At 39.4% G+C, this 16,569-nt stretch overlaps 1 protein-coding gene across 2 annotated transcripts in view; it reads right to left on the bottom strand.

Annotated features, from left to right (window-relative positions):
• LOC126248353 (importin-9) overlaps positions 1-16,569 on the bottom strand; it is a 160,215-nt gene that overhangs the window by 108,613 nt on the left and 35,033 nt on the right. For both annotated transcript variants that reach the window (XM_049949267.1, XM_049949266.1), the window contains exons 3-7: positions 6,592-6,797; positions 6,153-6,383; positions 5,873-6,080; positions 3,394-3,552; positions 3,060-3,211 (exon numbers count right to left, since the gene is read on the bottom strand). In XM_049949267.1, coding sequence (XP_049805224.1) covers positions 3,060-3,211; positions 3,394-3,552; positions 5,873-6,080; positions 6,153-6,383; positions 6,592-6,797 — 956 coding nt within the window. The remainder of the gene's footprint in view (positions 1-3,059; positions 3,212-3,393; positions 3,553-5,872; positions 6,081-6,152; positions 6,384-6,591; positions 6,798-16,569) is intronic.

Here is a 16,569-nt window from a genome sequence, read left to right as displayed (position 1 = left end):
CAAGAACATGTTTGGGTAATTCAAGCGTTGAAGGTCAAAATGACATTTGCAGTTCTTTTCTATGCACTATTTACTTTCCTCAAATTTTTGCACTTCCATGACACCCACGTTTTCCATTCTTCACACAATTATTCAGGGTGTATTTCCATTATATTGGAGCAAGTAAATTAAACCTATGCTGAAATTAAAGATGTTAGGCATTTTGGTTACTACAGAGTAATCGTGTAATTCTTGGATCATAGAAGTTTTGCCACTTACATGGCTCTTTCAACTACCAATGTTCCATTACAAAGTTGTTTAATACTTTTTAAGGATCCAGTAATACCCTCCAACCTATTTTGGCCATATACAGGGTAGATGTTTCCAAAGACTCCCTCTTCTCTTGACAACTGACAGTATTATGGCAGACTGGTGCCAATTACTATAATTTTGAAACTTCTCAGGCAGACTGACTATCTGAACTCTGTTGGGTGGATGTGGATACTACCAGAGTTTGTGTACTAGAGATTGTTTTACCTCAACAGCCACCCACTCCATCACAAACCACACATTTAGACTGAGGTGCTTTTTAGATAGGTGTATACCTTCCTCATGGTCTAGGCAGTGAAGCCAACAGCCCAATTATCCGAAGAACGGAACATTCCACTGTTGAACCTAATGATAGTCCCTGAAGTATACCCAGAGCTTATGGTAGAAGAGGTCTGTCAGCACTGGCCAGCCCACAGCTCTGCAAACCAGAGTTCGCAATGCCTAGGGGAGGGGAAGTTGTTTTTGATCCGGGTTCTACACCATTTGCTGTTACATTTTGTTACTGTCCCTTTGCATTTGCAAATTTAACTGATCGATCTGCAATGTAATTTTTATTTACAAAACCTTCTATGTTAAAACTGTCCACGAGTTCTAAAAAGCTACCCTCTAGAAAGGCTTCTGCCTTTCCATAATGAGGCTGCACACGTGATATTAACCTTTCCATTAGCATGTGTGTGAAAGTTTTCTTTTTTCCTTTCCGAATACAAACCTTCATATGACATGACTACATGGCAACCTAAATGAGGCAAAACCGACTGCGCCTACCTGTGGGCCACCAGTACATGCCAGGTATAAATCTTGTCTTCGGCAACCCAAAAACTGTGTTACCCTCCTTTCACATTTTGCAAGTGTCTTTGAAAAAACGTAAAATGCAGGGAAATTATAGAATATGGGCTATAACCTTTTAAGGAGTAAAAGTTACGTACATGATCCTCCTTGCATTTTTGAGGTTTATTTGTAATATAAGTATGCAACACACAATAAAATAGTCAGGAACTTTTTTCTTATCCTATGATGGTTGCCTAAATTTGGTACAATCTTCAGCCGCGTACAGTGAACAATTTGGTGTGCACAATATTGTTGGAGTAATGCAGTTTCAACTCAGCTTTATTTTTTATTTTTGTAAGCATATTCTCTAATACCAACAGTCAGCAACTATATATTATTGCTCTTCATAATGAGTTTTACAGAGTTTCAGATTTTCTACTGTAGTATAATATGAAACCATGCCAGATGTACACTGCTCAAAGTTCCCTGGGCGACTGCCTTGCCATCTAATGTGGCATGTTCGCAGTTTCCCCTCTTTCCACTTTCACACCTTCATGTGGTTGTGGGGGCAGTGTGCAGTCAGGAGGGAAAGCGCTTCCCACATGTGCAGAATTCTTTCCCATCGCTGTTCTACACAACTGACTGACAGCATTTGTAAATCATTCCAGCACAGTCAGTCAGGTTACAGCATTCCAGACCACACCAAACATATACATCACATGTAAAATGCTCGTTCTTATTACATCTGTCCTTTTGAGGAATGAAACTGATCTTTGCACAGCAGTCACTCAGTAATTGGCTTTCACATGATTGATTATAAACAGATGTACAAACTGCATGTGAATTGCGCAGTTATCAGGAAGAAACAGCTACGACAGTCCTGAAGACTGCTGATAACTTACAATGCAGGGCATCTGTCAATCAGAATGGTGTGTCTTCCTGCTGCACCCATCGCTGGATCAGTTCCTAAGAAACTTCAAAAAAATTCCAGCAGTAATCCAGATGTTGCTATTAAGAAATCTTAGGTGCACAGTGATTTTTTAATATTTTTAAAAGACCCTAGGGGCTTAAATTTTTTCCAGCATTAATAACAGCAACTTTTCACTGCCACACAGAGGCAAAAGGGTCGTCATTTGTTGCTTTTTTGTGCCCACAATATTTCCTCCCCTGAATAGAATACTTTTCAAGGGAAGTACATTATAAAAACCCCTAGTTTCATCAGCATTGAAAACTTTTCTGGGCCCTTATCTCTCATTCGCTGTGACAAAATAGTCTACAATGTTCAGTACTTTCTATGTTCACTACCTCAGTTCCACCTTAATTGTGTTCAGAGGTTACAGTATGGGAACTTTAGACACAATCCTACTTCTGACATCAGAGTTGAAAGTTCCAACTGGTTTCTACAATTTTCAGTTTCTACTGAAAATTTAACTTTCTCCTTTTACTGCTCATAACCACACACAATTTTACAGTATAGAATTAAACACTTCTTTAAACAAGTGAAAATCAGCACTTTGTCAACATTTTCTCAAACAACAACTTAATGCAACTCATTCAGAAATCAAAGGAAGAACTTCAAACACTCAAAACATGTTAGGAATTTAGTCATTGGTGGGTTGCTGTTTCTAACTTTATTCTTATTCCTCGAAAACAAATTTTTTTCTTAAACCGGCATACATTAAAACAAGATTTTCATAATATTGTTCTTATGTTAATGTCATTGGGGTCAACAGAAAAATTCATTAAAATGGATTCATTAACATGCGTTTTTTTTGTATTCACCACTGAAGCTGCAGAAAATATGAAGTCTGAACAAACAATATTACTTCCAAACCACTAAGATAAAAGTGGTTTCACACACCACATCTAAATCCAATTATCTGTAGTTTATTTAAGGTTTTTGATTATTTTTATTTACAGAATTATACAACTTATAAAATGGAAACATACTGCACTGTTACAAATATTACAGCTATTCTTACCTGCTCATCAGTTATTTGTGTAAAGAGTATCAAATAGTAAATTAAATCTGCAAGAGCTGCCTTTACAGTGTCAGTGAACATCGAAATATCAGTGAGCATATCAATTAGCTCAAATGTGGAAAATATAACTGCATCAAATCCTATGCATTCTCCTGCAATTACAAAATTTATTATATTTAAATAATTAAGTCAAATAGTGATCAAAGCATTAACCAATACCACCACCAGCATTTTATATTACATTATCTTCAAAATGTCTTATTTATGAAACAGTAACTTATCAGATCTCTTACATTAAGTGAACTATGCTGAATAGCGTATAAAAGTCACAAACCATCAGAGTCAACTGGTTCTTCCTTGAAATCCGAACAGGTGACGTAATCGCTTTTATACACATCAGCAGCCTGAATGAGTGTCTGCCATATGGGAGGAAGAATCTGTGGCATACAAGGAGCCATCTGCTTAGGCAGATGCTGCACAAGGAAGGTAATTGCTGGAAAGAAAGTTTTGCTTATAAAACCCTGAACCCATTTATTTCAAATTAATATTCATAGGAATTAAATTTAACAGGCATATATACACCATTTCACACAAGTTAATGAGAAATGCACCTGATAGAACTATACTTCAAGAACCTGTATGATGATGATGATGATGATGATGATGAACTGCACGGTTATCAGCACCCGTACAAATTCCCAGCCTTTGCTCAGCCCAATCTCATCACCTTGATGAATGAGGATGAAATGATGAGGACAACACAAACACCCAGTCATCTCGAGGCAGGTGAAAATCCCTGGCCCCGTCGGGAATTGAACCCGGGACCCCTTGCTCGGAAAGCGAGAACACGACCGCGAAGAACCTTGAAAACTTATACAGGTTGTTTGGAACAAACTTCTAAGACTTTTAGAGGGGAGTGAGCACATAATATTTTGAATATGAATCTATGTTCAGAAACTTAGTTTCTGTTCTACGACTGTTTCAATTCAGATGTTTAACTCTTCCACTTCTGCTTGCGGAATTTTGTTAAGACGTGTCACAATACAAAAATTAGGTAACAATTCAAAATGGAACTTAACAAAACATCTGTTCTCACATTTGTTTGTATTTACACTTATACATTACGTGTTTACATTATTCCAAAACAAGGAACCAGCATTCTGTACACACAGAACAGTACTGATGCATTACAACCACAGCTTCATGTAGTTACCTCCAACACTGTTACAGATATCGTACCTGTGAAGCATGTTCTGGAACACACACTCCACCCCATCTGGTCTCTCTTCAATTTCTAGTGTAGTAGCCAGAACTCATACCAGCAGATCTTCCTGTCTGCTATAGGAGTCTTAAATTAAATTTTCCATAGGACGACATGACTGTCTGATGTATACGTCTTCCTGTCTATTCTACTGCATATCAGAACAAATAAACAACTCTGACTTTTTTTTTGCCTCTGCAGATGTGGACACATTACACATCTGAATTTAAACTGTTGTAGAATGGAAACAAGTTTCCAGACATGGGTTCCGATTCAAAGTATTATGTACTCATTCCTTTCCACAAGTCCTAGAAGTTTTGTAATTCGAATTTCTGAACACCCTGTATGAATGTATGCAGTCACAGGAAAGAAAAGAAACATGTACAAAATCTTACAAATAGCATCCCCACATTCACTTCAGTGAATCATCATGAACCTATTATAAACTGAACAAGATTTAAAATTATTGGACTGGGTATCCTGTGTAATCCAAGTTATGTTTCCTGAAACTGGAGTTAAGTATTTTAATTGTGCCAAAAAACAACACAACACAGGTGTGTGTGTGTGTGTGTGTGTGTGTGTGTGTGTGTGTGTGTGTGTGACTTTGAAGACAAGTCCAACACCACATCTACCAGTCGTGCAAATTTAGAAGGGAGGAATGTCATGATTAACAGTACCTTCATGGTATTCCCTTTGTTTGCCTATTTGCAAAGCAGATGTTTTCAGACACAGGTGACAAAAATAAAACTAGCATACTTTGCTTCTCATTCCACAATGAGATACAGGATCATTTTATGGGGTAACTCTCCAAGCTGAAGTTCCCAGAACCAAATAACATTAAGTGCAAACTATTTATGGTGTGAACCAAAGAATGTGCTGTGGAGGCCTGTTAAAGGAACAAGGGATACTACTGCTTTCCAATATATTTTTCCTCAATGAAACTTGCCATTAAAAATTTGGCTTTTCTCAAACCAACAGCTGAGTTCATGGACTCAATACTAGAAATAAGAAAAATCTTCAAAAAGCTTTAGTCACTTTGGCCCAGGAAAGTGTCCATCGTTCAGGAACACAGATTTTTAACAACTTGCCAGAAGCCACAGAATGTTGGAAAATCATGGATGGACTGTACCAATATTCTGAGAAGGAAAGTTTCTACTCACCATATGGCAGAGATGCTGAGTCGCAGATGGGCACAACAAATAGATTTTCACACTTAAAGCTTTTGGCCAATGGCTTTTGTAAAAAAACCACACACACACACACACACACACACACACACACACACACACACACACCTGCAGTCTCAGGCAACTGAAACCACATTGGTTTCAGTTTTGTGTGTGTGTGTGTGTGTGTGTGTGTGTGTGTGTGTGTGTGTGTGTGTGCGTGAGAGTATTGTTGGCAACGGCCATTGGCCAAAAGCTTTAAGCGTGAAAATCTTTGTTGCGGGTGAGCAGCAACTTTCCTTCTCAGAATATTGTTACTATTGTTAGAAAAGGAACATTTACCAGCATCGTAAATTTGGAAACTTTAACATTTAATTTAGGTATACCTTTAATCACATCTGCTTTCAGTCCGGGATCTACAAAAGGCCCATAGTCAGTCTGGAGGGTTTCTGTGAATTTGTTGATATAGAGTGGTAGTACAGGCTGTAAAAGTGATTTTGACAATCCTTTATGATATTCTGATGTGGCACATATCATGTATGTGCAGTTTGAAAATATGCGAACTGCTCTTGACCTGGTTCTAGTGTTGTACCTCTGAAAGGTAAAACATCAGTTAGAATTTGATTTAAAGTACACACTGGCTACCAAACTCTAAAAACTACAAACCTGTTCATCTGAAAAAATGCGGTACATTTCAGACAACATTATAGGAGCAATTTGGGGTAATTGGCTATCTGACAGGTCATTTGCAAATTCATTTAGCACTTTCATAGCGCCATGTACTGCCCAATCATCTCCTGACAAATAACTTATGAGCAACTCAAAAAGTTCCGGCCACTTCTCTGGCCAGTCCCACTGTGCTATGGCAGCAACAGCATATGCAACAGCACCATGAACCTGGAAATATCCATAAGCACTCTTTCAGTAAGCATAATTTAAAGAACATTGTGTGGGGCTTTTTTATTTTAGCACATTGTGCACAGAATATAGGAAACTGTAGGGACATCAATGAAGGGGGTGAAAAATTTTTACACTTCAGATATGAAATTTATCTAACCCAGTTTCGTAATGATGGCAGGAAAGTTTCACTAGCAAATTATCTTACCTTGCTGCAAGGCTCCTTAAGGCCTTCAGGAAGTGCATGTCTAATAACAGCTTTTGCTTTCTCTGGAGTTTCTGGACAACGAAATTTTTCTGACAAATGACACCAATGTTCTTCAACATATTGTTTGAGCAATACCGAAGAAAGCTGCCTTATAGCTATATTAAGGTTCTTTTCCACAATAAATTCAGTGAGGTGAACACCAAACTCTGGAAAAATCAAACAGTTATTATTAAAAAGATTGAAAGCAAGCAAAATTGTTATTTCACAGGAGAGGAAAACAACTAAACAGGAAAATGTAATATTCAGAAATTAAGGCTGCAGAGCCTTTGGAGTATCCTAGTTAAAAAGCTGATTCTAGTCTAACACTAATATGCAGACTTTACTCTCATCGTTTCAGTCTAATCTCCACATGTGTCCACAAAGCAAAATCTGAATTTGGATTAATATGAGCATAGTGTTTGGTTTTAAGTAACTATATGTATCTGCAGCCAAACCATATAACATGACTGGAGGCACATAACTGAAATTTGACAATTCCACATTGATCACTGATCTGGCTACAATCCTGACACCTCCCCGACATCTCCATAATTTTTTGTTAACTACAGTGTTTCCTAAATATTCTTATACTAATTTAACTACATTATTTCACTAGCTCTGTAATAGAAGAAAAAATAATGCAAGACATAAAGGTAACTATTACCATACAGTTGGGGCACTGAGTGGTCAGCATTAGCACAATACTGAAAACACAGCTGAAGTTTTGAGGACAACACTATTCAAAAGCTCAGCTATGTTTCCAGTCTTATGTGCCTTTTCAGTATGCTACATAACTATATATGGTGAGTTACCTTCACTCTTTGCATAACTTGTATGAAGTGATGGTACTGATCCCCCATGGTACACAAAACGGGTCGGATCGCAGTTGCAGAAACAGCGAAGAAACATGTAAAATTTGAAAGAACGCAAAATCCCAAGACTGGCAAATTTTTGCAAAGTCTAAATATAGCACGTACTTCAAAGCGAGATGCTTTCAATAATTTTTCACAACGAAACACTGTCTCGAAATCTGGCAAAAAAAACCCGTAAGAGATTCTGGTCACACAAAGCACACCAGTGGCAAGAGACAACAATACCTTCACTGCACGATAACAACGGGGAAGTCATTGATGACAGTGCCACTAAAGCAGTTATTAAACACGATTTTCCAAAACTCCTTCACCAAAGAAGACAAAGTAAATGTTGCTGAATTCCCATCAAGAACAACTGCCAAGATGAGAAACAGAAATAGATAGCCTTGGTGTCGCAAAGCGGCTTAAATCACTTAATAAAAGCAAGACTTCTGGTCCAGATTGTATAACAGTCAGGTTCCTCTCAGAGTATGCTGATACAATAGCTCCATATTCACAATTATATACAGCCACTCGCTCACAGAAAGATCCATACCTAAAGACTGCAAAATTGCTCAAGTCACACAACATCCAAAAAGGGGGTCCCTTACTGTTCTTAATATATATTAACAACTTACCAATATGTTCATGAAGATGCATAGCTAGTTCTTTTTGCTGATGATGCAAGTATAGTAATTACACTCAAGAAGCAAGAATTAGCAGAGGAAATTGCAAATAAAGTCTTTCCAAAAATTATTAAGTGGTTCTCTGCAAATGGACTCAATTTTCAGAAAACACAGTTTTAATTCTGTACAGTAAATGACATAACACCATTAATAAATATAGACTATGAACGGAAGTCTGTTGCTAAGGCAGAATACTCAAAATTTCTGGGTGTGTGCATTTATGAGAAATTGAACTGGAAGAAATACATCAATGATCTGCTGAATCTGGTAAGTTCAGCTAGTTATGCTATTAGTGTTATTGCAAATTTTTGTGATAAACATATCAGTAAATTAGCCTACTGTGTCTATTTTCATTCACTGCTTTCATATGGCATATTTTGGGGCAATTCGTCTTTAAGAGAGAAAGTATTCATTGCCGAAAAGCGTGTAATCAAAATAATAGCTGGAGCCCACCCAAGATCTCCTTGCAGACATTTATTTAAGGAACCGGGGATATATTCACAGTACCTTCGCAATACATATATTCACTTATGAAATTTGTCATTAATAAACCATCCCAATTCAAAAATAACAGTGAAGTGCATAGCTACAACACTAGAAGAAAGGATGATATTCACTATTCTGGATTAAATCTCACTCTGGCACAGAAAGAGGTGAATTATACTGCCACTGAAAAATCTGGTCATTTTCCAAATAGTATTAAAAGTCTGACAGATAGCCAACCAATATTTACAAGCAAATTAAAATAATTTCTGAATGACAACTACTCCTACATGAATTAGATCTGAAGCATGAATATTTTGTGTAAAGAAAACACATTTTAAAGTGACACGTTCCACATCACAAAATGTCTTATTCATGATCTACAGAACAAGAATTAATGTATGTAATATGTTGAATTACAGGCCCATATCACTAACGTCGATTTGCAGTAGGGTTTTGGAATATATACTGTATTCAGACACTAAGAAGTACCTCAAAGAAAACGATTTGTTGGCACGTAGTCAGCACGGATTCAGAAAAATATCATTCTTGCGAAACACAACTAGCTCTTTATACTCGTGAAGTAATTAGTGCTAATGACAGGGGATGTCATTGATTCCGTATTTCTAGATTTCCAGAAAGCTTTCGACACCATTCCTTACAAATGTCTTCTAACCGAACTGCGTGCCTATGGAATATTGCCTCAGTTGTGCAACTGGATTCATGATTTCCTGGCAGAAAGGTCACAGTTCTTAGTAACAGACGGGAAGTCATCAAGTAAAACAGAAATAATATCCGGTGTTCCGAAGTGTTATAGGCCCTCTATTGTTCCTGATCTATATTGACGACATAGGAGATAATCTCAGTAGCCGTCTTAGGAGGGGCGTTTGAAAAGTCCGTGCAAAGTCCGAGAGATGGCACCACTAGCACGTATCGAGGTCATGTTTAGTTAGTAGCATCTTTGGGAAGAACGCACACAAAGTTTCAGCCATATTGGTCTATTTCTTTGTGTTTGGCATTCGTGTGAATCAAGGAAGTTGAGTGATTGTCAAAAAAATGGACAAAGAATAATTTCATGCTGCGATTAAACATTACTCTATGAAAGGCAAAACGCCTCAGGAGACTAAAGAGAAGCTTGATAAACATTACGGTGACTCTGCACCTTCGATTAGAAAAGTTTATAAGTCGTTTCAAAATTTTCAGAGTGGCCATATGGACACAAGTGATGCTGAACGTTCTGGACACCCTGTCGAGGTTTTGACTCCAGAAATCATTGATAAAATACATGATACAGTGGTGGTGGTGGTTAGTGTTTAACGTCCCGTCGACAACGAGGTCATTAGAGACGGCATGATACAGTGATGGATGACAGAAGAATGAAGGTGCATGAGACTGCTAGTGCTGTGGGCAACTCAAATGAACAGATACATAATATTTTGCATAAACATTTGGACATGAGAAAGCTATCTGCAAGATGGGTTCCACGATTGCTCACGCTTGACCAAAAACGGAATCATGTGAAGTGTTACAAGGATGGTTTGCAACTGTTCAGGAAGAATCTGCAGGAATTTAAGTGTCATTTCATCACTGTGGATGTAACATGGATACATTACTATAATCCTGAGACCAAACAACAATCTAAAATGGATTACCAAGGGAGAATCTGCATCAAAAACGGTGAAGACCAGTCCTTCAGCTGGAAAGGTTATGGCGACTGTCTTTTGGGATTAGCAAGGGATAATCCTCATCCACTATCTGGAAAAAGGTGAAACTATTACAGGTGCATATTATGCATCGTTATTTGACTGTTTGAAAACTGAGCTGGAATTGGAGGGGGGGGGGGGGGGGGAAGCAGGGGCAGGTGTACACCAGTGATTGTACTGCAAAAAAGTCTCTTTCCATCATGACAATGCACCAGCACACACCTCAGCAGTTGTGGTCACAAAATTAATGAAAATAGGATTCCAACTTTTCACATCCTCCCTATTCTCCAGACTTTGCTCCCTCTGACTACTATTTGTTCCCCAATTTGAAGAAATGGCTAGTGGAACAAAGATTTTATTCAAAAGAGGAGGTGATTGCAGCAACTAATAGCTATTTTGCAGACTTGGGCAATTCCTATTATTCGGAAGGGATCAACAAATTAGAACAGCGTTGAGACGAAGTGTCTAAGTCTGAAAGGAGACTATGTCGAAAAATAAAAGAAGGTTTACCCCAAACACATAAGTTTTTTTTATTTTTGCATGGACTTTTCAAATGCCCCTCATAGATGGTTTGCAGATGATGCTATCATTTACCGTCTTGTAAATTCATCAGATGACCAAATCCAATTGCAAAATGATTTAGATAAAATATCTGTATGGTGCGAAAAGTGGCAATTGACCATGAATAAAGGAAAGTGCAAAATTATTCACATGAGTACTAAAAGAAATCTGCTAAATTTCAATTATGTGATATGACACACAAATCTGAAGGCTGCGAATTCAACCAAATACTTAGGGATTACAATTACAAATACCCTAAATTGGAACTATCACATAGATAATGTTGTGGGTAGAGCCAACCAAAGACTGATTCAGTGGCAGAACACTTAGAAGGTGCAACAGGTCTACTAAATAAACTGCTTACACCACGCTTGTCCACCCTATTCTCAAGTATTGCTGTGACGTGTGGGATCCACATCAGATGGGACTGACAGATGACATCTAGAAAGTACAAAGAAGGGCAGCTCGTTTTTATTATCGCGATTTAGGGGAGATAGTGCCACAGACATGACATGTGAATTGGAGTGGCAATCATTAAAACAAAGCCACTTTTTGTTGCGACGGGAACTTCTCATGAAATTTCAATCACCAGTTTTCTCCTCCGATTGCGAAAACATTGACACCCACCTACATAGGGAGAACGGATCACGATAAAATAAGAGAAATCAGGGCTCGCACAGAAAAATTAAAGTGCTCGTTTTTCCCGCTCGGCGTTCGAGATTGGAAGGGTAGGGAGACAGCTTGAAGGTGTTCATTGAACCCTCTGCCAGGCACTTTATTGTGAATTGCAGAGTAATCACATAGATGCAGGTAACAATGTGGGGTCATGTCTCTCTGCACTTTCATATTCTTTTCCATCTGAAGAGACTGCTGAGGCCTTGTGCCCATCAGCAGATGAATGTAATTCGCTTAATGTGCAAATCTTCTGCGATAGTACCTCTTACTCCAAACAGGCTCACCTCCATGTGCACCACTCAGCCACAGCAACAGTTACTTGGCCACTAAACTGGTCCCGGAGTAACCATTCCCCAGCCACGATGGATAAATACTCCATGGCTTGCATGAGGAGTTTCCAGCTCATGAACCAAAGTGCAAGCCCTGCACGGTCCGGGAGCTACCACCGTGCATGAATTTGACGTGGCCACCAGCGGAATGGCTACCATTTTGGGTTTTGGGCATAATACCTTTCCAAGATAGGAAGGGTACATAGAGGAAAGACAAAGAAGGCGGAATATACAACACTGGGTAAACTACTACTACACAACCCACACTTCCGTAAAAATTTGGGGGAGGAGTAGCAGGTAAAACGCAAGACAGGGACCAATACCAATAGTTAAGAATGAAAAGTTGTAGGATGCTGGAAGGGAAGGAAAAGAATCTGTAGTATCACAAACCAGATCCAAGCACAATCAGCATCAAGAAGATTATCCAACAGGAAGGCAGAGAGGGAAAAAGAATAGGAGGGCAGATTTGCAGCACGGGAAGGGAAGTAGCACAGCAAGGTCTGGAGCTGCATGTAGCCAACCACATACTTACAAAAGAGACATGAGACCTTGTGGGTGAGGGTTTCAACAATGGGGAAGGAACTCAGCTGTTCCTTTCTGGTACTTGCCTGGAGCAATTTACAGAAATCACAGAAAACCTAGTTCTGAATGACCAGACACCCGGGTCACAGTCACAGTTGGGTCTCGGCAATGTTAATGTGCATTTTCTATTTCTAAAGAAAGACTGTTTAAAACCTTCATTATTTTGGCTGACTGTTCCATTGTGTGTCTGCTACTCAATGTCACCTATGTTGTGACATTCATGACCGTCTCATCATTCTCTAGTTGCATTATTTTTGGCAAGGATGCATTTCATTTGTTTGGTTTGGATGTTCAACATAATTTCTATGTTACCATGCCAGCATTCATTCAGTAACTATGTGAAAAAATATGGACAGTTGTTTGATGGCACACTGACACAAATAATTTTGAAGCACACATTATGTTCAAAGATCATACTACAAAGTTTTACCATTCACTTCCAGTACCTCATGCAATTTGCAGTGAAGCTACTTCTGACCTCTACCAACTACAAACATATATTCCTGAAATTCAACTTAACTGTAAATAAGTGTAGATGTACTACCTATTCTGATGAGTGTGCTCTGATATTTGAAGTGGTAAGGTGACTACTAGCAATAAGCGAAAAATCAGGGTTCAAGTCATGGTCTGGCACAAATGTTTATATGCCCCTTCAGGTAATGCACCTATTGCTATTACAGTCAAGTGTAATTTCAGGAATAATTTTCAATATTTGAAATTGCAGTCATCAAATATAAAAATTGGAAATGAATCTGTGTCTTTAAACCCATTTCTGCAAGCCAGTGGGCATCTCTTCTGCTTACCACCAGCAAACTGAATGGGAAAATACCATGGTGTGCAGGCTTTAAAGCAACAGTTAGTGCTCAGTTATTGATTCCTTTCTGCCACTATATACCAAGGACCTTTTGGATCGACTAGCAGCACAATGATTCTTTCCCAAAATTGATTTCACAGATGCCTCAACTTCCCCTGGATGAGGATATGAGAAACTTTATTGTTAATACACACACTGCCTTATCAGTACCAGCACCTTCCCTTCAGAAGTCCATCTGCTACTGCATGGTTTCAATGTTTTTCCAAAACAAATTAAACTGAAAGATCTGTACTGTTCAAATTATTTGAACGCCACTGTGTTGGGATAAGCTTCAGAACAGAATTCCAAAAATACAGAATCTTTTTTTTTTAATTTTAATCAATGTGGTCTCAGTTGCAATCAACAGATGCATTTGTTCTTCAACACAGAAACTGAATATTTAGGACATGTCAATGAAAAACAAACAAACAAACACACACACACACACACACACACACACACACACACACACACACACACACACAGAGAGAGAGACAGACAGACACACAGACAGACAGACACACACACTGCTGCCACCTGGGAATTATTTCCTCATGAAAATTTACACTAACTACAGCTAGTTCTTGGAAAACTGATTATGTTAAATTCATTCGAAACACAGTGTGAATTACTGCTTCTGTGTTCTGCCTCTGGTGTAAAAATGTTCCTTTCCAACGGACTGGGGAATGGCAGCCCACTACTTCAAAGGTTGAAAAATGCATGATTAGTCAACCACGTTTTATTCATCGCGATCTGCACAAGCCAGTAGTGCTTTCAGTCAATTCATTGTAACATGGCATCGTGGCAGTCTTACCTCACAAGGCTGTAAACTATGAATGCCCCACAGCATGTGTGTCAAAAATGTTTAACAACAACCAAGTCAACAAGTCAGCTGGAAAAGGAAGTGTTAGTCTCCATATACAGTATCATTAAATTTCATCAATATCTGCATGCCACAAATTTTTTTCTTGATACTTATAAGCCATTAAATGCCCTTTCCATCAGGCTAAATATGTTCCTGATAATACCCCACAGAAGCTACAATGTTGGTCATTATTTCTTTCGAATTACCATTACGAAATACTTTAGTGTCCTACAGCACAGCATGCAAAAACAGACTGCCTCACTTATCCACGGGCAATGATGGTGAATTAGATGCATCAGAAACTTCTTGTCTTCAAACTGAGCAGTGATTCACAGGCTCTTCAAATGTTTCCCATTGTTTATTGGCAGATCTCACAAACAACTGAATAGTTCAATAACCACAATTGCTCAAGTACTGCCATTCAGATGTATTAGTATGAAAATACCATGGGCAACACAACAGCATTTTTCAAGAGAATCTATTCCTGCAGCCTTGCAGCAAAAGTTGTGTGTCTTTTACATAGACACTGGGGAATAGTTTAAACTAAGCAGCTAGTGCACCAGCATTGCACATGGTTCAATTTTTATAAGTAGATTGAACGGTTGACTGCCTGCTCCCATGCATGCACAACGAGGCAGCTGTGCACCAATGATTTTGCATTTGGCCTCTGACATCCTTTGAAATGCATCCCTGGATTGCCTGTCTTATGCTGAGGCTCGCCAAAAGTATGATACACTCCATCCAGTGTCACTATCTTCAACTTTTGCCTCTGTTACTTTGTTTCTTCCTCCTACCTCTTCCTTACCAGAGCTCCATTCCCTCTCCCCTTTCTGGAAGACACCAAAGCTAATGATTGTCTATACAGCTCTGTTTGCTCCTCAATTGAATAGTGAGGTCACACTTTCAGATAGCCACACTTCGTGCGTTGCATCCGCGGAAGGAATGCTTTTTTTTTTTTTTTTTTTTTCTCTCTCTCTCTCTCTCAGCACCTTTCACACTATACTTTTTCCTGACACTTAGCCAGCAGAACTGTTACTCAGTCACCATCACTGCACTTTGCTGCTTGGCACCACAATTTACATTGTTTGGTCAGTTGGTGTAGGATATAAAGGGACCAAACTACAAAGTCATCAGGCCCGTTTTCCTCATGCAAACAAGTCTTAAGGTAAAACAATTCCCAAAAGGAGTTTGGGAAAGTAAAACGGCGTAAAACTAGAAGGGAACCACACCAAAAGAAAAAGCAAAGGAAGTGAACGAACCGGGGAAAATGTATAGTGAAAGAAAAAGCAGAGGAAGGTATTAAAATCATAGAGAAGATGGGCTGGACTGGCTAATCACAAGAGTAAAAAAGGATGAGCCAGCCACTCTGCAACACACTAAAATCTCCCACCTAAACAACAAGGCAAGATGAACACACATACGGAAAAGACGAACACCAAGGCAAACAAAATGCAAAGAAAGAGTGACAAAGAGGTAAAATGGAGGGAGGTTGCAGGCCTGGAAGGATGGCCCGATGCCCACTCTCTGATTGTACAATAAAAAACCCCTCACAAAACATAAAATTAAATCTGTTGAGACATTGTCACCCAACACTGTAGGTATGTTGCTGAGAAGGTTGGAAGTCCACCACAGAGCAGCTAAAATTGGGCAGTCCAATAAGAGGTGGACAACGGTCATACGGGAGCCACAGTAACATCTAGGTGGGACTTCGCGACAGAGGCGGTGACCACGTGCTAGCCAAGTATGTCCGATGCAGACCCGGCAGTACCTGCAAGTGGCTGGCATGGATGACCGCCACATGTACGTTGTCTCCTTAATAACAAAGTTTATTCAGTGTACTGAGGGCGCACCATTCAGAATCCCAGATTGCTAAAACTTTATGGTGGAAAACCGATCGAAGATCAGTCTCGGGCAGGCCAATCTCCGGAGTTGGTTTACCAAAAGCCTGTTTGGCCAGGCTGTCGGCAAGTTCATTGCCCAGTATCCAGCCATGTCCTGGGGTCCAAAGAAAGGTCACTGAATCTCCACTGTTCCCAAGGGCACATACAGACTCCTGGATAGTCATTACCAAAGTATGTCTGAGGGAAGCACTGGTAGAGAGCTTGTAGGCTGCTTAAGGAGTCACTACAAATGACGAAGGACTCACCGGCACAGGAGTGGATAGGCTTAAGAGCCCTCCTGAGAAGCCAAAGAAGGGGGAGAGGCTCCCAGATGGGAGGTCATGGGAACTGCAGGGGATGGTGAGGAGGGGGGGTAGAGGGAGGGGAGAGGGGAATGGGGCTCGGGTAAGGAAGAGGTAGGAGGAAGAAACGAAGTAACAGAGGCAAAAGTTGAAGATAGTGACACTGGAT

This window comes from Schistocerca nitens, chromosome 3 (genome assembly GCF_023898315.1).
Source record: "Schistocerca nitens isolate TAMUIC-IGC-003100 chromosome 3, iqSchNite1.1, whole genome shotgun sequence".
Classification (NCBI taxonomy): domain Eukaryota; kingdom Metazoa; phylum Arthropoda; class Insecta; order Orthoptera; family Acrididae; genus Schistocerca; species Schistocerca nitens.
The sequence above is the reverse complement of the archived record's forward strand: the minus strand, read 5'-3'. Positions and strand labels throughout refer to the sequence as shown.